This window comes from Nicotiana sylvestris, chromosome 11, assembly GCF_000393655.2.
Source record: "Nicotiana sylvestris chromosome 11, ASM39365v2, whole genome shotgun sequence".
Classification (NCBI taxonomy): Eukaryota; Viridiplantae; Streptophyta; class Magnoliopsida; order Solanales; family Solanaceae; genus Nicotiana; species Nicotiana sylvestris.
Window position 1 is genome coordinate 134,463,920 of NC_091067.1, and position 20,941 is coordinate 134,484,860.

General features: G+C 35.4%; 1 protein-coding gene across 3 annotated transcripts; it reads left to right on the plus strand.

Moving 5' to 3' along the window:
• The first annotated feature begins 7,452 nt into the window (after window positions 1-7,452).
• On the plus strand, window positions 7,453-16,139 carry LOC104241786 (uncharacterized). 3 transcript variants are annotated; one of them, XM_070162356.1, is made up of 19 exons: window positions 7,453-7,735; window positions 8,408-8,511; window positions 8,656-8,742; window positions 8,872-8,947; window positions 9,041-9,115; window positions 9,221-9,274; window positions 9,950-10,009; window positions 10,124-10,240; window positions 10,810-10,904; window positions 11,011-11,216; window positions 11,492-11,589; window positions 11,948-12,051; window positions 12,186-12,351; window positions 12,467-12,589; window positions 13,116-13,198; window positions 13,918-14,059; window positions 14,249-14,278; window positions 14,405-14,475; window positions 14,962-16,139. In XM_070162356.1, the coding sequence occupies exons 1-19, from the start codon at window positions 7,697-7,699 to the stop codon at window positions 15,791-15,793; spliced, it is 2,562 nt and encodes an 853-aa protein (XP_070018457.1). In that variant the 5' UTR covers window positions 7,453-7,696; the 3' UTR covers window positions 15,794-16,139. The 3 variants fall into 3 exon arrangements, with proteins under 3 accessions (XP_070018457.1, XP_009795036.2, XP_009795037.1); XM_009796734.2 differs by having other exon boundaries at window positions 14,965-16,139; XM_009796735.2 differs by lacking the exons at window positions 7,453-7,735; window positions 8,408-8,511; window positions 8,656-8,742; window positions 8,872-8,947 and having other exon boundaries at window positions 9,204-9,274.
• Window positions 16,140-20,941: the final 4,802 nt, after the last annotated feature.

Sequence of the window (20,941 nt, forward strand, 5' to 3'; positions counted from 1 at the left end):
GCATGGCACGTCCCATTTTGGTGTTAAACATGCTAAGGCCCTGTTTGGCCATAAATTTTGCTAAAATGAATTTGGAATTTATTTTTAAAACTCATGTTTGGCAATAAATTTTGCCCACATTTTGGCAAAATCCCAAATTCCAAATCTCAAAATCACCCCAATTGCTGATTTTGGGCCAAAATCTCAAAACTTGGGAATTATATACATGTTTTTTCAAAATAAAGTTGGGAAATATATTTTGAAAACGTATATCCAAACATATTTTCATCTTCATAACCAAACTTCACTCAAATCAGATTTTTCAAAACAAATTTGGAATCTATAGTCAAACGACTGAGAAGTTTTATTGTGTGTTTCACACAACTTACATTAGTTGTGTGAGACCCATTTTTGTCTCACAAATTTGTGGACCCCAATCTTACACTTCTGGTCCATATAAATCTGGGTCTACAAAACTGTAAGACAAAAAAAATGTCTCATACAACTAGTATCAGTTGTATGAGACACAAAATAAATTTTTCCGGTCAAACGCTAGCTAAAATTAAGCATGCTATGATTATTAGTAAAGCATACACACTAGTAAAGCATGAGCCTAAGCATTTCAAAGAAACATGCTATTGTAAAAAGAAAATTTGACAGTATCTTAATTACTCATGTGATATAAAAAAGATTATTTAGTTTGTTTCTAAATAAATTAAGAAAATTTTTACTCATTAAAAAAAAAAATACCTGAATACATAACTGAATGGAAGTTAAGAAATTCTTATCATTTTTTGGTGTTCTTGCATGCTATAATTGACTTACATGAGATTTTGGCCAGATATATGAGATGATCTAAAAAATTATTTAGATTCAAATATTTTGTACTAAATTATACGTTAAGTTTTATGGTTACAGTAAAAAAAAAGTATTAATTAAATATTACAAATAACAATGCTATGAAGACTTAAGAGCCCGTTTGGACATAAGAATTTTTTTCTTTTTTTCAAAAAAAAAAATCACTTTTTTTCGAAATTGTTATAAATATATTATATTATGGATGTTCATTTAGTACTCCGTTGTAAATAAGCTTCCTGAAGAAGCTTATCCATATGGGACTCCACCGTAAATATGTTTATCTATTTAGTACTATATTGGAAATAAGCTTCCTGAAGAAGCTTATCACTTCGGTACCCGGTTATGGATAAACATTACCCCCAGTATAAGTTTATCCATACCGGGTATAATAGGCTTATCTTTTCAGTACCCAGTTATGGATAAACATTACCCCCGGTAAAAGATTATCCATACCGGGTATAATAAGCTTATCCATTCAGTACTCCGTTATGGATAAATATTGCTCTCAGTAGAAGATTATCCATATCTGGTATAGCAGCAGCTTACACAGCAGCTTGTAGCAGCTTACACAGCAGCTTATAGTAGCTTACACTGCAGCTTGTAGTAGCAGCTTACAGAGCAGCTTCCTTTCTTCTATAAATAGAAGAGATTTCAGTTCATTATGTACATCAATTTGAATTCGAATAATATATCAGTTTCTCTCTATACTTGTCTTTACTTTATAGTCTTTATTTTATAACACGTTATCAGCACGAAGCTCTACCATCTCGAGCAAATATTTTGAAAGTATCTAAGGTAAGAACTTTCTTTTCCTAAATAATGTCAAATCTTTCTAAACTTGAATTTGTAGCCCTGGATATATCGGGCAAAAGCTACATGTCTTGGGTACTTGATGCTGAAATTCATCTTGATGCGATGGGTCTGGCAGACACCATCAAGGATAAAAACCAGGCATCAAACCAAGACCGTGCCAAAGCAATGATATTCCTACGCCATCACCTTGATGAGGGCCTGAAAATGGAATATCTCACTATTAAAGATCCAGTCATACTGTGGAATAATTTGAAAGATAGATATGACCACCTGAAGATGGTCGTTCTTCCACAGGCACGTTATGATTGGACTCATCTAAGGCTACAAGATTTTAAATCTATCAGTGAGTATAATTCTGCTATGTTCAGAATTATTTCCCAATTAAAATTATGTGGTGATAATATTACTGATCATGATATGTTGGAGAAAACTTTCACCACTTTTCATGCCTCGAATATGCTCCTGCAGCAGCAATATCGAGAGATGAGATTTAAAAAGTATTCTGAACTTATCTCACATCTTCTTATAGCAGAGCAACATAATGGGCTATTAATGAAAAATCATGAAAGCCGACCTATTGGTTCTTGTCCATTCCCTGAAGTGAATGAGACGAACTTCCACCAAGCTAAACGTGGAAGAGGTCATGGCCCCAGTCGTGGTCATGGCCGTGGTCGGGGAAGAAACCCCAATCATGGTAATAATAATGCACCAAAGAAGCCTCCTCACCACCAGCAGTGGAAAAGGAAGGAACAAAAGCATGAAGCGGTGCAAGCGCCAAATGCAGAAAATGCATGCTATAGATGTGGAGGAAAAGGGCACTGGTCACGTACTTGTCGTACGCCAAAGCACCTGGTTGAGCTTTATCAAGCCTCCCTGAAGAAGATAGAGAAAAATGCTGAAGCAAATTTTATTTCTGAAGATAATTTAGACTTCATGCATTTGGATGTAGCTGATTACTTTGCACTCCCAGAAGGAGAAATAAGTCATGTAATCGGTAGTGAATCTGTAGAAATGTAAATATTTTAATTTGTGTTGTTTGTAATAAATAGTATGGTTATGTAATTATTGTACATAAATAAAAGTTATGTTTTGATAATGATATTTACTATAATATATTTTATTTATGTTATTTTGAAGAATATGGATAACCCTCAAATTATGTTTGGATCAAAGACAAATCATGAAGATATGTGTGTTATTGATAGTGGAACAACACATGCCATATTCAACGATCAGAAATACTTTTCTTATTTGCATAAGGAAAAAGCAAATGTTTCAACAATTTCTGGTAATATAAGTTTGATTGAAGGCTCCGGAAGAGCCATAATATTTCTGTCTAAGGGAACAAAACTTATTATAGACAATGCATTGTTCTCCTCCAAGTCCCGAAGAAACTTGTTGAGTTTTATAGATATCCGCCGAAATGGGTATCATGTAGAGACAATAGATGAAATGAACAGGGAATATCTTTGTATTACAAAGAATATTTCTGGCCAGAAATGCATTGTAGAAAAGTTACCAACTTTATCTTCTGGCTTATACTATTCAAAAATTAGTACAATTGAAGCACACTCTATCGTAAACCAGAAGTTTACGGATTCAAATACTTTTGTGCTTTGGCATGGCCGTTTGGGCCATCCCGGATCAATAATGATGAGACGAATTACTGAAAATTCGAGTGGGCATCCATTAAAGAACCTGAAGATTCTTACAAATGACGAATTTTCTTGTGATGCTTGTTATCAAGGAAAAATGATCACTAGACCATCACCAATGAAGGTTGATATTGAATCCCCTGCCTTTTTAGAGCGTATACATGGGGATATATGTGGACCTATTCACCCACCAAGTGGGTTGTTTAGATATTTTATGGTCCTAATAGATGCATCTTCAAGATGGTCTCATGTGTGTCTACTATCATCTCGCAACCTGGCGTTTGCAAAGTTATTAGCCCAAATAATTCGATTAAGGGCACAATTCCCAGATTATCCTATAAAGGCTATTCGCCTTGATAATGCTGGAGAATTCTCATCTCAAGCTTTTGATGATTATTGTTTATCCGTTGGGATAAAAGTTGAACATCCTGTAGCTTATGTTCATACTCAAAATGGCCTTGCAGAGTCATTTATTAAACGCTTGCAATTGATAGCAAGACCACTACTTATGAAAACAAAATTGCCCACTACTGTTTGGGGCCATGCTATCTTGCATGCAGCATCACTTATCCGTCTTAGACCGACACATTATAATAAATATTCTCCGTCACAATTAGTTTTTGGTCATGAACCAAATATTGCCCATCTACGAATTTTCGGATGTGCTGTATATGTGCCAGTAGCACCACCACAACGTAGTAAGATGGGACCACAGAGAAGGATAGGAATATATGTTGGGTTTGAATCACCCTCTATTATTCGCTATCTTGAACCATTGACAGGAGATTTATTTACTGCTCGATTTGCAGATTGTCGGTTTGATGAAACAAATTTCCCACAATTAGGGGGAGAGAAAAAGGAAATCAAAAGAGAAATTGTGTGGAAAGTTTCATCATTATCTCACTTTGATCCCCGTACCCCTATATGTAATCAGGAGGTCCAGAAGATCATCCATTTACAGAATATAGCAAATCAAATGCCAGACGCATTTACTGATTTGAAAAGGATAACTAAGTCACATATCCCAGCAGAGAATGTGCTTATCCGAATTGATGTCCCAATGGGACCATCTACTAGCATGAGAGCTAGTGAACCTAAAGCACGCCTGAAGCGTGGTAGGCCTTTGGGTTCTAAGGATCGAAATCCTCGAAAAAGAAAATCGACAAATGATCAAAACGATACTATGAAGGGATCCCCTGAAGAGACCCAAAATCTGATTAGTTCTGAGATTCCTGAAGAAATCAATGAACCTGAAGCTCATGTGAGTGAGGAACTTTTAATAAGTTCGAACGGTGATGGGATTAATTTAAATCGATTTGAAATAGTGGTGGATAATATTTTTGCATATAATGTTGCACTTAATATTATGCAAGATAGTGAGGATCTTGAACCTCGATCTGTCGAAGAATGTCGACAAAGATTTGATTGGCCAAAATGGCAAGAGGCAATTCAATCGGAATTGAAGTCACTTGCTAAAAGAGAGGTCTTTGGACCAGTAGTCCAAACACCTGCTGGTATAAAACCAGTTGGTCATAAATGGGTTTTTGTGCGAAAAAGGAATGATAAAAATGAAGTTGAAAGATACAAAGCTCGCCTTGTTGCACAAGGATTCTCACAACGACCTGGAGTCGATTTTGATGAAACATATTCACCTGTTATGGATGCCATAACATTTCGATATCTCATCAGTTTAGCACTACATGAAAAGCTTGAAATACATCTAATGGATGTAGTTACAGCTTATCTGTACGGTTCACTTGATAATGAAATTTATATGAAAATTCCTGAAGGATTTAAAATGCCTGAAGCAAAATCTCAGGAAATGTATTCAATCAGATTACAAAGATCTTTGTACGGTTTAAAGCAATCTGGGCGCATGTGGTATAATCGCCTTAGTGAATATTTGCTGAAAGAAGGTTACATAAATGATGTTATTTGTCCATGTATTTTTATAAAGAAAATGGCATCAGAAATTTGTTATACTTGCTGTTTATGTTGATGACATAAATCTTGTTGGAACTCCAGAAGAGCTCCAAAAGGCAATTGAATATCTTAAGAAAGAATTTGAGATGAAAGATCTTGGAAAGACAAAACTTTGTCTTGGTCTGCAAATTGAACATTTAGCAGACGGGATCTTTATCCATCAATCTGCCTATACAGAAAGGGTCTTAAAACGCTTTTACATGGACAAAGCGCACCCATTGAGTACACCAATGGTTGTTCGATCACTTGAAGTGAATAAGGATTTGTTCCGACCTCCAGAAGAGGACGAGGAACTCCTTGGTCCCGAAGTACCCTATCTCAGTGCAATTGGTGCACTAATGTATCTTGCTAATGCTACAAGGCCTGACATAGCATTCTCTGTTAATTTACTAGCAAGATATAGTTCTTCTCCTACACGGAGACATTGGAACGGGATTAAGCATATATTGCGATATTTAAAGGGAACTCTTGATATGGGTTTGTTTTATGCTAACAAAGATAGTGCAGACCTTGTTGGTTATGCAGATGCAGGTTATTTATCTGATCCCCATAAAGCTCGATCTCAAACCGGCTACGTATTTACATATGGAGGTACTATCATATCATGGCGCTCCACAAAGCAATCTATTGTTGCTACTTCTTCAAATCACGCTGAGATAATAGCTATTCATGAAGCAAGTAGGGAATGCGTATGGTTGAGATCAATAATTCATTTTATTCGAGAAAAATGTGGTTTGGAATGTGAGAAAAGACCCACAATTTTATACGAAGACAATGCTGCATGCATAGCCCAATTGAAGGGAGGATTTATAAAAGGAGATAGAACGAAGCACATTTCACCAAAATTATTCTACACACACGATCTTCAGAAAAATGGTGACATTGATGTGCAACAAATCCGTTCAAGTGATAATCCAGCAGATTTATTCACTAAATCTTTGCCAACTTCAACTTTTGAGAAGATGGTATACAAGATTGGAATGCGGAGACTCAAATATTTGAAACAAGGTTTTCATCAGGGGAGTAAAATACGCGATGCACTCTTTTTCCCTTACTAAGGTTTTTTCCCATGGGGTTTTCCTTATAAGGTTTTTAATGAGGCACCTAACAATGCGTATTACTAAATATGTGTACTCTTTTTCCTTCACTAGAATTTTGTTTTCCCCCGTGTTTTTTCCTAGTGAGGTTTTAATGAGACACATGATCTTTTAATGAACATCCAAGGGGGAGTGTTATAAATATATTATATTATGGATGTTCATTTAGTACTCCGTTGTAAATAAGCTTCCTGAAGAAGCTTATCCATATGGGACTCCACCGTAAATATGTTTATCTATTTAGTACTATATTGGAAATAAGCTTCCTGAAGAAGCTTATCACTTCGGTACCCGGTTATGGATAAACATTACCCCCAGTATAAGTTTATCCATACCGGGTATAATAGGCTTATCTTTTCAGTACCCAGTTATGGATAAACATTACCCCCGGTAAAAGATTATCCATACCGGGTATAATAAGCTTATCCATTCAGTACTCCGTTATGGATAAATATTGCTCTCAGTAGAAGATTATCCATATCTGGTATAGCAGCAGCTTACACAGCAGCTTGTAGCAGCTTACACAGCAGCTTGTAGTAGCAGCTTACACAACAGCTTATAGTAGCTTACACAGCAGCTTGTAGTAGCAGCTTACGGAGCAACTTCCTTTCTTCTATAAATAGAAGAGATTTCAGTTCATTATGTACATCAGTTTGAATTCGAATAATATATCAGTTTCTCTCTATACTTGTCTTTACTTTATAGTCTTTATTTTATAACAGAAATCAATTTCTTCATAAAATATCTAATTTTCACTTGAAGATACATTTTGGAAACTTTCAAAAATTTGAAAAACTTCAAAAAGATGTTTTTCAGAATTTTCACTCAAATCACTCACAAAACTTCAAAAATAACCCAAAATCATATTCATATCCAAACACAACTCTAAATTTCAAATACCATTTCACTTAAAAATAAATTTCCCCCTATTTTAAAATTTTACAATTCTTATGTCAAACGCCCACTTATTAAAATGTACATTTTTCCCCTAGTCAGTTATATTTTAATAATTTTTTGAGTTTTCGTGAATTCAATTTGTAGTTTTGTACTTTTGCGTCCTCAACATTATAGTAGCCCTCGTTTCTCCTCTGCCATTTTGATGACAAAAACTCTCTCTCTCTATCTTCCTCTATCGGTATTTACGGCTCCGCTTTGTTTTGATCTTCAAAAGCTAAGCTAGGGTTTTTGCTTCCAAATACTTGAAAAAGCCCTCACCGCTCCGTCCTCCATCTCGAATCTCTAGATTCGATTTTAGGGTTCACAGATCTGTTCGCCGCCTGCCGTGTAGCTCGCCGTTTATCTGATTCGAATATGTTTTGGAAGCTTCCAGTTCTTTCCTCTTGTTCTCCAGTATGTTTCTGGATCCATCTCTATCTACTGTTCAAATTGAATGAGCTAATAAAATTTTATCGACTCAATTGTTTTTGATTTTCCGTTATATTTTGCTCGTAAACTTACTTCTTGTTGACGTTTAACTTTGTTTAGCTCGTCATAATTAGTTATTAAAAATGATACTTTAGTTTTGAGCTAAGTTTCATGTGATTTTATAATTTGGCACACCTCTAATAAAAAGTGAATTCAAATGTGAGTAGAATCGTAATAGTATTTCATATTAATTGAATTCATGATGATAACTCTATAATCTAACCAAACCAAAAAAAAAAATCAATGAAACTTTGGTAAAAGTGAAAATCTATGCAATTTATAATGGTTTTTTAGTTGGAGTATTTTTTGGATTGCTGAGTCTTTTTATAGCTGTAAGCACTATCTGCTGGCAGGAGTATTTCGTAATGTAATTATATGGTACTCCTAGTATTTTATGTACATCTCTTTCTTGCATAACCTGGTGTTGCATTATTCTTATTCCGACATTGACCAAGTCTAGCTCGAGCTGTAAGTACTGTTCAATGAAGCTGTTACCTCAATGCAGTGTGTGTTTGTTTGCTCTTTCTGTTGACTTTCTTTCCATCCTGGTGAGTACTGTTGCTTATGGTAAGACTTGTTTTTCCCTTGGAATTCTAGGTTGAAGCAGTATTAGACAAGGAAAACTTCACTTTGGAAGAGCTGCTTGATGAAGAAGAAATCATCCAAGAATGCAAAGCTTTGAACAGTCGTCTCATAAATTTGTATATTTTCTCTCATTTTTACTATATAGATGCTTTTAATTTAGCATGCCCCCAGGAGAGAATATAGTTCCTGAGTAATTGTTTATTAGTTCAGCTATAAATTTCAAAGTTCACAGTAAGATGGTTATCATTTTCGCTTTTCAGTTTGAGAGAGAGGACCCAGGTTGAGCAGTTGCTGCACTACATTATTGAAGAGCCTTCTGAGGTTGCTGATAGCAAACGAACATTTAAGTAAGTTTCTAGGACATGACCTCGCTTTAACTGTTATGCAGTAGTTGTATTTGCAAGTGTCTGCAGTTTCTTAAATATAGTAATTTAACAACACTTTTTCCTTGGTTTTAATGTTGTTTCACCTTCTAGGTTCCCTTTCATTGCCTGTGAGATATTTACCTGTGAAATTGATGTCATCCTTAAGACTTTAGTGGATGATGAAGAGGTATTGTATTCAGAAGATGCAGTCATGATAATTTAAGTAAGAAATGAACTTCTCTTGCTCTGATGTTTCAATCGTCTCTCTGTCTTGCTGCAGCTAATGAATTTGCTCTTTTCCTTTTTGGAACCAAGTCGTCCGCATAGCGCCTTGCTGGCTGGGTATTTTAGTAAGGTAAAATTTGACTCATCCAGACAAAATACCTTGGTCTTAGTTGTTGAATCGTTTTTTTTTTGGGTCTAAAACAATTTGCTTTATGTAGTTCTTGCTGCATTGTAGGTGGTGATATGCCTTATGGTGCGGAAGACTGTTCCACTTATGAATTATGTTCAGGTTTGCCTAGTATTTTCATTGCACATTATGAATTGTACATGTTATTGACACACTCCCATTTCTTCTTCTAATAGTTTTTTCCATGTGTTGGACTTTATCTTCTGTTCCATCTTGAGCTTAAGCCGTTGCTTCATTTTCCAAATTCCAACTCATCCTATATTCTAGAAGCCTACGATTTCTAATACTAAAGCTGCATAACTCATTTTGCATTCTTTGGAAGCTTGTGCTTGGCTGCTTGGCATTTACCTTATCTTGATGAAAGTTGAACTAAGATATGCTGGGAACGAGTAGTTTTAGGGTCCGGAATTTTCATTATGTTTTAACGAAGTTGTCAGAATCTGTTGGGGAAGTTGATATTGATATGTATTCTTGCAAATCTACTTAATCTGGGTTAATGGGCGGTGAAGCTAGGAGGATCATGAGTTCATTACATGTTTAAACTGCTTATTGAACACAGAGCTCGCTAATGTAAGAAAGTTTGCCTCAGGCATCTTGTTTTTGGGCGGGAATTAGCGCTTAAGATCCATAATTAGGCCATTCCATTTGCAAACTCTGCATAGAAATTGATTTAATGCATATTGGATTGCTTTGAAATGTGTAAATGCTTGTTTTAAATGCATTTTGTCTCCTCTTTTTCCTCTTAAGGACTTGGTGTTTATTTATTTTTTGTTACAGGCCCATCATGATGTTTTTCAACAGATGGTGGATTTGATTGGTATAACATCCATAATGGAGGTTAGTAAGCTTGGTTTTCATTCTACCATCTGACGCAATCATTAATAAAGTCAAATCGTGATGGTTGATCCAGCGAAGACACTCTTTTCCTCTAAATAAGTCCTTTCTTTGTAGGTTTTGGTGCGACTTGTAGGAGCTGATGATCATATGTACCCCAATACCATGGATGTAATGCAATGGTTGGCTGACAGCAGCTTATTAGAAATGATAGTGGACAAATTGAACCCCTCTGTAAGTAAAAAATTACGTGATTTTATGTTAATTCTCTGTGCTGATGGTTGTGGATGTATATACTAGTGCAAAATGTTCACAGAGTATTCTAGTATTGGGTGTGCGTCTTCCAGAGTATATGATCACATTGCTTCGCAGTCTGTTGGTATCTATTATTGTGTCTCTTGTTATCATTATTATTTCGTAGTGCCTTTATCAATCATCCATCCAACCATGCTTTGCCTGGTTTAAATGCTTAGGTTGTTGGTTATTCAGCGGTGCGCAGAGTCTAATGGCCTTTTGGTCTTAGTAGCAGAAGGATCTTAGATGTCTTTCAGTAGTTGATAGGAATACCTGTTACCATACCACTGAACTATTGGGCCAAATCCCCTCCAATTATGAATGCATGTCCTTGTTGCTCCACCTTAATTGAGTTGACTGGAAAATCTATTTTTTCTTTAATCATTCTTAATTCTTGGTAATAGTTCATATATTTCTAAGTTATGTGTGGAAGCACTTTGCGACTTGGTCTTTTACGGAATGACGATCCGAAGTTCGAATCTCGTGATATATTGTTTTTTCCCCTTCAGAGTTCTCCCGAAGTTCATGCTAATGCAGCAGAAGCACTATGTGCAATAACCAGAAACACACCATCCCCCCTGGCCACCAAACTATCCAGTCCAAGGTTTGTCGAACTTTTTTTTATACTTGGAAGTTGATATGTCTTGGCATATCTTTTCTATATATTGTAAGTTTAATTCATTAATCTCTGCAACTCTCTCTGGATGCAGTTTTGTAGCCAGGATATTTGGTCATGCCCTCGAAGACTCACATTTGAAGTCTTCCCTTGTCCATTCGTTGTCTGTCTGTATATCTCTGCTTGATCCTAAACGATCAATTCCATCAACTATGATGTATTCTTTCCGGAACCAGCAGGTTTATGAGTCTCCCGTGCATGCCAATCCTGACACTATTGATGCAATGCTTCCTAAACTTAGTAAGTTTTCTGATTGTGGAAGTTTGTACGGTTTTGAGTTATTGAATACTTGTTTACCTGTGTCCCACCATTTAGAGGTCAATTTCAAGTTCTCTACTAGAGACCAGCTGGTAGAGAATTGTAAAAAATGCAATGCCTTTACAAAGTGATTCTGTACTGCCACCTGGCAAAAGCAAGAAAAAAATTACTAGTAGAATGCTACTTGTATTTGTGAATTTTTTTATTTGAATCTCGTCTTGAACGGTATAATAAACTTTGCATCATTAATGGCACAGGTGGCTTGCTTGAGCTGTTGAATGTGTCATCTGATGAGAAGATTCTGCCAACAACATATGGAGAACTCAGGCCACCTCTAGGAAAGCATCGCTTAAAGGTTTGTCTTGGTTACATTCTTGGAACAAAATAGCACCTTCTATTATTCCTTTCCATTTGATTCGTTTTCCCCCAGGAGTATATGCGAAGAGAGAACTTCACTATTATGATGTTTCCTCTTTTTGTCAAGGGATCAAATATTTTTGTCTTCTCTTGCAAAGGAGTTGTACATCTTGTGTATGTTGCTCTGATGGCAACTTGTCATATTTTTATCAGGTTCTAGTACTTGGGATAGTAAGCTTTGAATAAGTACATCCAATTCTTGAATGCTTGCAGCATTGGTGTCTGTGGTCTATTGAGTTAGTAATCTTGTCCAAGTTTTTTGATCTCATCGTAGAAGTGTCGTATCTTCCTTGTAGATTGTTGAATTCATTTCTGTACTACTGAAAACTGGCAATGAAGTTGCGGAGAAAGAATTGATTAGCTCCGGAACAATTGAGAGGGTCCTGAATCTCTTTTTTGAGTAAGATTTTATGTCGATGTTCCTGGATTCTTTACCTTATAAATTGTTTGGACTGAACGTTCTTACATCCTTATTCTTGAATTTTTTAAAACCAATTTCTTGTTTGACATTCTTACTACTTAATTCCTGTCTAGGTACCCTTATAACAATGCGTTGCATCATCATGTTGAGAGTATAATTTACTCATGCTTGGAAAGCAAGAACATTGCAATCGTCGACCATCTTTTTGAAGAGTGCAATTTGATTGGGAAAATTATTCAAACAGATAAACAGCCTACAGTTTCTGGTGAAGAAAATCAGGTTAATCTTTGTGAAGCAACAAAATCCTTTGATATGCCTGTTTAATTTGAACAATGCAGTTTTAATGCTGGTAATGACTTGTGTAAGTGTTTAATGGTGTTTTTAACTGATGCAGCCCACCTTACCAGCTACTGGGAGACGAGCACCCCGATTAGGTAACATAGGGCATATAACTAGGATTTCTAACAAACTCGTTCAGTTGGCAAACAATGATAACTGCATTCGAGCACATCTCGAGGTTCGTCATATATAATTTTGTTGCTTGATATGCTTCTCTAAACCTAGGTCCCGAGTCTTTCTCTGAATTAATTATTACTGAAGCTTTATGTTAAAATTTACTGTGTTTCCTTTAAGATAACATTCTTTTTGGAAACTTCACGAGGGCCACTGGAAAATTTTAACAAACAATTACTTGCCTTTCCACACTCCAGAAATTCTAAAAAAATTGTGCACTGAAACTTGGTTCCTTTTTGACAAATTTGGAGACTGCATTGACATATATTCTGCCGTGCATGGCATTAGAAATAGTTTGAATGATCTGTTGCCAAAAATTTCCTTTTCATGAATCAATAATCGCTCCTCATGCGGGCAGTCTCTTTTTCGAGATGGCCTTTGGTATTGATATGCTGAATCTCTTGGCCTTTGGTATTGTTATTGCTGATTCTCTCTGGTTTCCTGCTACTACTTATTTGGTGTTATTGGTATTGTCTCTTAATAATGATATTGCTGTTCTCACTTGTTTTTCTGCACACTGTGTACTCCAGAAGAATATGGAATGGAGTGATTGGCATACTACTGTTTTACAGGAGCGTAATACAATAGAAAATGTCTATCGCTGGGCTTGTGGGTACGGTTCTCTTTTTTCTGATTCTGCTACTTGATTGCCAATATGAAATCACCCATAATGGTTGTCTGCATTATACTTTAAGATCTGAAGCTGGATAATTATTTTACTGAAGCTATTGCTTGGAACAGTTTCTGGGCTTTCTATATATATGTTAAATGATGCCCCTTTACAGTAGTAGTACAGAATGGAAAAGTAAATAATGAGTATGCACAAATGAAGTTTGAAGTATCGGATACTTCAAGCAAATCATTCATTATAGTGTTGGTGTTGGTGTCCTAACAAGCGCTGCACTCCCTGTCCGTAATTCCTTCTACGCAAGTTTTTGAATATTCAATTATGAGGAGGAAGTAGAAAATGGGGAAAAGAGAAATGTGGGTGGGTGGGATAAGCTAGGAATACCGGAAAGCACCTGCTTTCGCTCGCAACAATCTGACACAATATACTTGTTCATTGTTGTGATCTAGTGTCTAAGATGTGTCGGTATTAGATGAAACAAATTCTGAGGGAAATTCGTTAATGAAATTGTCAAGAGAGGCTTGCAGAATTTCATTGGGATAAACATGGATTTGAAGAACTGTTTAAGACGAGTGGAGGTCTAAGGGTGGTTTCGAAAAGTTCTTTTGGAGGCAAAGACACTTTTAAGTTTATTAGCTAATCCCTTTTCTGCTCTGCTGCTTTTCCACAAAATAATGAGTTAATGACTTTATTCGTATGACCAGCCGACCAACTGCATTGCACGACAGAACAAGGGAGAGCGATGAGGAAGATGTTCATGACAGAGACTATGATGTAGCCGCTTTAGCAAATAATCTGAGTCAAGCATTCCGCTACACCATATATGATAATGATGATGCTGAAGAGGTAAATTTCTTTCGTTTTGGGAGGGGAAGTTTGGGACGGTGTGGTAGAGGGTGAGGTTCTGCATGCAAAAAGAAGAAAAAGAGGAACGTGTAAGCTCATTAACATTTTTGAATTGCAACCCCATATCGACTTTTGGTTATGGGGAGACTTTTAGTATCAGCTCACTCAGGTCTTTCTTGCATTTTCCAGGGGCGTGGAGCTCTTGATCGAGATGATGAGGTAATACTTTCATGTCCCTGATTAATTCATCTTCCTTGTTGTATATATCACCGGTCATTATTGCATTTGTTATTTGTTATCGCTTGCCCTGGTATTCATCAGAGTCCTATGTTCATGCCTTTGTAGGATGTTTATTTTGATGATGAGTCTGCTGAAGTTGTGATATCATCCCTTAGGTTGGCAGATGACCAGGGGAGGTGAGTTCAAGTTCTCATGTTCTGAAGGAAATTTTGTCAAGGAGTCACTTGAGCGCATTTGCTTCTAGCAAAGAAAGTGAAAAAAAGAGAGTACAGATGACAAGAAAGAGAAATGCGTTGCTTTCCAATTATTTGACTTAATGTGTTTTTTTAAATTTTTTTGGGGTCTTCCAGTGTGTTAAAAATTGAAGAGTTCGCATGAAAACATGGCTCAACTAACATGAGCTCATAACACCTTCTAAAATCAGGAAAACGGACATACATCTCTTATAGGTGGGATGTAAAACGACCTAACATGCTGTAGTCTTTACAAGATCTCCACTTGCATATGATCTTTTATATTTGTTTAAAATTTACTGGAGTTTAAGCAATAAGGTAGTATATCTAGGCTTTAGAGTTGTAACATCTCAGTTTTATCTGTTAGGACTTATCACTGTTTGTATAACGGCTATCTTTTCCTTTTCTCCCGCCTTTCAACTTCTGCAGCAGTTTGTTCACAAATTCAAACTGGTTTGCTTTCCAAGATGATAGAATTGGTGATGCTTCAATGAGTACCTCACCTACTGATGTAATGGAGGATATTAATCTCAATGGAATGTCAAATAGTAGTAACAGCAATAGTGATGATGAAGTGGTAGTTGGAGAAGAGGATGAATTGGCTGAGAGCAAAAATTCTAATGCAACACCCAGTTCTAGTTCAAACATGTTTAATGGGCTAAGTGGAGCCAATTCTGGTAATAATGGAGACTTCAATCAACAGAATGAGAAAGCAGTCGCCTCAGCTGACATGACTCCGTTCCATTTTGAGACGTCAGGCAGTGATGACCCCTTTGGAGACAGGTCTCTACCCGAATGGGTAGCATGGGGAGATGCCCCAAATATTCAAGTTGGTGGATCCAGTGTGAACCCATTTGAAGATCATAATAATTCTGCTGACCATATTGCTAACTCGGGGGAGAAAGCAACTCCACCACTTAGTTCCACTTCTAGTTGCAGTGGAGAATGTATTCCAAATGGTGTTTCATCCCCTGGTTCTAGCAAAAGTTCATCTGGATCTGATTCTAGTCAGAAAGCAGCCACTGTTCCTTCGTTGTTTGAAGAGGATGTTGAATTTGTTGGCGTGGAAATTGAGGGTACTGAGAAGGCTATGGAACATGCTCTTAAAGAGGGGATTGTTGGCGAAGCCGCTCCACTAAAAAGGAGCACTGTTCCTAAATCACCGGAAAAGGAAACCCCAGATGATGGTGGGGCAGGAACAAAAGAGTTCAACGATGCAAACTACTGGAGAGTCGATCAAGAAGTTGCTGTACTGGAATGACTCTGGAGATCTATTCATCGTGGTTTGAACCTTGATCCAGAGCTGATAGCCAGGATCCCGAACTTTCCAGGATCCCGAACATTCGATTGGTGAGTTTATGCAGCAGATGTGTACAGTGTACTTTGTTTAAAATTGGGATCAAACGATAGGCTAATATAAGGTTGTCACCAATTAATTATTGTTACGCTTATTGATAATTATTGTTCAGGTTTTTGTTCTCACTGTAAAATTTTGGTTTCATCTCGTCTTAGCGTACGATACCTTTCTGGAGTTGTATGGATTCTGGAGTAATCTCAGTTCTCCATCCCATTAGGAGCAGGCGTAAAGGCTGCCTTGTTGAGACAAATGACTTATAATCTCGTTTTTTCCTGCTTTGATAATCATGTGTTGGGTGTTGGTGCATTGGTTTTTTTATTTATTTATTATTTTAAGTACCTTTGCTGATCAATTGGATGAATCTGCTAAGCATTTTTTACTATGCGATTGATTATGACTAAGACAATAAGATTAACAAGCATATTTTGTTCCAATAAAAGAAATCAGGGTGAGTATAAAATGCTGCCCGCTCTGACACTCATAAAAAAAAACATTTGAAGAAAAATTGTTGGTTGATATTCAAACCTGATCTTCCCGCACTTCTTACATCTTTACCTCTAAATATGTATATTTATTGGGATTTTACAAAGGGAAGTACAACGCTGTTAAAATTTTTTGGCGTAATGGTTTCCTAACCACTTAAACTTATTTAAAAACTTATTTAAAAGCCGATACATGAACTTGTACTTTTCCCGTTTGGACACTAATTTGATGCAATGGATGCTAATAAACACATTTGACCATTGACTATGCCTATGTGGATACGATGCAACTGACAAAGCTAAATTATGTGCAAATCACGCCGCAAAGGCGTATGAATAGTATTGTTTTTATTAAAAAAAATATGAGAATCAAAATTAAATATAAATGAGACAGAAAAAAAAGAGACCTTTCCCTTTCCTCTTCTCATTTACCCTCCATCCCACCTCTCTCGTCTTCCCTACCAAACTCCCACCTCCCCTTTCCCTCTCCCCCTTCTATTCTACCATGTTAATAAAGTCGGGTATTTTAATTTTTTTGTTCACCATTTCTTTTTCTTGTGTATGCTCCTTCTAATTTTAAACTTGACTCGAGGAGTCTAATCTCCGTTGTTTTGTTCTTAGTGAGGAGTCTAATCTCTATTGCCGCTTGCTTTTGTTCTTAGTGAGGAGTCTAATCTCTATTGCCGCTTGCTTTTGCTCGTCAATTAAACTTGACTCGAGACCGGAGACAAGTTGCTCGATTAATCAGAGTTTTAAGAAGCGCAAGACAAAAATAGCAGTCGATTTTGTGAAGAAGCGGTTGGAAACTTGTTGGATCTCACTATTGAAATCACTGAAAGCTGAGGAACTTGCGTTAATACTGAGATCGGTGAGAGTTCTTCCCAAATAGGTGAAATTCGATTGAACTTCAGTCAAGTTTAAGTGGCGATGAAGCCATTTCGCTTAAAAAGAGTACATGTTGTATTGTTACTCTTTTTTGTTTTTTATTTGTTTTTTAAAGATTTTGGTATAGCTGTAGACATCGAAATTTTAAGGGATCAAGCCAAATCCTAAATTAAAGATACTACAAGACTCTTGAAATTCTAGGAGTCTATTAGGGTTTCTCGGAGGTTACTCTACCCTAAATCCTAACTCACACCTATATAAAGTGTACATATTCCCTTGAAGAGGTGTCTCAAAATCCCATAAACTTTTGAGATATTCACAAAGAGATCAAAATATGGCCGCATACTCCTTGACAATCAAATAGTTCAAGAAGTTGGAGATCAAATATATCCCCAGGAGGTTTGCATCATCCTACATTCGAGAAATACGCTGCTTCAGCTCTCGAATCACGGAGATAATCAGGAGAGAAGAATCAAGGGAACAAACATAGTTGTAACCCGCAATGTTTATCAATAAAATCACTTTATTCTTTTGTGGTTGCAGTTTATTTTTCATTACGTTGAAAATTAGTTGCAAACAATATCCATTAAGATAGTCATTTGATAGCCGTAAGTATCAGGGTTGTTCGATTAAATCACTCTTGATCTAATTTCAAACTTTTTCTGAAGATTGGTAAAAATGGGGATTTTAAAAAAAAATAAAAAATTGTATAGATCATTTACTGCAACAACAATAGATTTGAGAATAAAATAATGCTATTTCAATTTTCTAAAATGCATTTATTTCAAACTAATTTTAAATATTTTTTAACCAAAAGGGCAAATAAAAAGAAAAAGTTGGTTGACGTAGCCCATTTTAGGCCATGCTATTAGAGTTTTGCCATACCGTAGCGACTACATTGATTTATACCACCAACTAAAATACTAAGCACAACTCTAGCAATAGACACTGAAGTTTGAAGTCTTAGGAATGATTCCTAATTTTTAAGCCTTTACTAGTGTAAAATTCAAGAACGCTTCTTTGAATTCAAAATAAGGTATCTGAAACAACGTGAAAAGATTCAAACCCCAGTGATCAATACTAGGGTTTGAACCTATAGAGGTTTAAACAAAATTCAGTAATCGTTGACCTATAAAGGTTTGAACCCAAGTAATTGTTGCTAGGATTTGAACCTAAAAGGTATATTTTCATCGATGGTTCCTCTTTCGAACTCAAACATAATATCCTGAAATTTTAACTTGTAGAAGTTAGAACTCCATGATTGTGTCATGAAGTTCAAAATAAGGTACCATTGTTGGGTTTTAAACATATACATATTTGAATGAGATTTTTTCATTCCTATACACTATTTAAAACTTTATGACCCTTAATGTTCATGTTTAGTTAATTACCCCGCATAAACAAGTTTTGTTTACAAAATATATACAATCCATTATTTGTGCCTTCAATCAAGGGATGTAGTTACACGCTAATCCTATTTCTCTCTTATTTCCCATTCTTTCCACCCACACCGCTTCCTCACACTAAGGATCAATACGCTCCGAGAGACGAAAGGTAACAGATTTTACTTAATTCGTTGGTCTTTTTCCCTTCCAAGCAGAGACACTTAGCAGAGTAAAGATGATCAGATCCAAGATAACGTAGTTTTATCAGTAGTAATATTCAACAACAAACGAAAACGAAAAACTAACAGCAAGAGCCACTACTGCAAGCAACAAAAATACTCATAAAAATGATGAAATCGAAGATGGATGTATTTCTAAGACAACCAATTTGTAGCACAAAACAAATAAATACTCATATTCGAGTCTGTGTGATTATTTTCTTTTTTATCTGATCAAATAAGAATTACCTTTTCCTAAATTTGAAATAATACAATTTAAATTTTCTATAAAACTTTTACTTCCATACTTTTATAGCCACACAATATTATAAGTAGCACGTTAAAGACCACAAAATCATACTCGGACCACAACTTTCAGAAATTCTCATTTTTTTTTTAACTCCGCATTTAGCTAAACATGCAAACAAGTAAGAACTGAATCATGCAAGAAGAAACCCTATTCGACACCATTTCTTGAAGGAGAACTCAAACAAGTAAGATAACGATGGAGCATTGAATTATACAACTATAATATCATACCACTTAGATACAATTTTATACAATATATTTTTTGTGTATTTTGTACTTGATTCATACACAGTAAATATAAATTTCATACAACTAATTATATATTATACAACTTATCTACAATTTTCATACATTATTTCTACTCAGTTATATACAACTACAATATCGTACAACTTAAACACAAATTTTATACAAATTTTTTAAATATGTCTTTTATATATTTTGTGTCTGGTTTATACATAGTAAAAACAAATTTCATACAACTAATTATATATTATACAATTTATCTACAATTTTCTTTCATTATTTCTACTCAGTTATATACAACTACAATATCATATAACTTAAATATAATTTTTATACGGTATTGTTCAACTTTCAACAATAGTTAAATAAAATATATATATATATATATATATATATATATATATATATATATATATATATATATATATATATATATATATAAACAACAGAATATAATTTTTCTATAATTTTACTACAATTTCGTAAATATAATGTATATCATATCTTCTCGAGTTTCAATCTGAAATTCAGCCAAAATCAAGTCTAATCTTCACCAAAACACCCTCAAAATTGAGATATAAACTCCAAACCATATTCCTAATTATTTGCAACAATACCCAATCCAAATAAATAATGGTTTTTGAAAACCCAAATTCGAATTCAATGCTTTCAAAGCTTTTTAACGGCTGTCAATGGTGGAATTGTTGCTCTCTTTTCTTTTACTTTACATTACTAAAATTAGGGATTAAGAGATAGAGAGAGACGTAGAGGAAATCCCAATTCTTTGCAATAACACCCAATTCAAACAAATAATGTTTTTCGAAAATCCAAATTCGAATTAAAGGGAAACAAACGAAACAAAAAGCTAAACTTTTTCTCTGACTTCGAATATGTAGGTGACAAGCTAGATTGTGCAAAATATTGCAGTGAACTTACAAAACTTTGAACAACTAATAAATATTTTTGTTGATTGATCTTCGAACCATCAGTTAATGAATCATCAATTTTGTTTAAATTGATTCAAAGCTTCAAAGCTTTTTAATGGTTATCAATGGTGGAGTTGCTGCTCTCTTGTGTAAGATACGTGGGGGAGGGGGGAGGGGGGGCGAGATGTGGAGAGAGAAACGTGGGGGGAGTGTAAGATACATTAGAGTGATTTTAGAACATTAATTATTATCACTAATTCCCTTAAAATGTACATAAATGGTAATTGAGTATATAAAATGTAATTATAGTAAAACTTGAGTAGAGGGGATAATATAGTTTCATATAGTGTATAGGAATGTAAAAATCTCTATTTTTTGAATTCCAGTACAGTTTACTGAAATTTTATCTTTAAAAGCTTTAAAGTCCAGTACCGTATTTTTTGAATTTTACATATATTGAGTTTTTCGGACCACAATATATTATGTTGGAGTATCACTTATAGAATATTTGAAATCCAACATCAGTGTGTTGGGGTACTTTTCTAAAAAATGTACCTGCATTTAAATGGAATACGTAAAGTCTAATAGCTATTTAAATCGT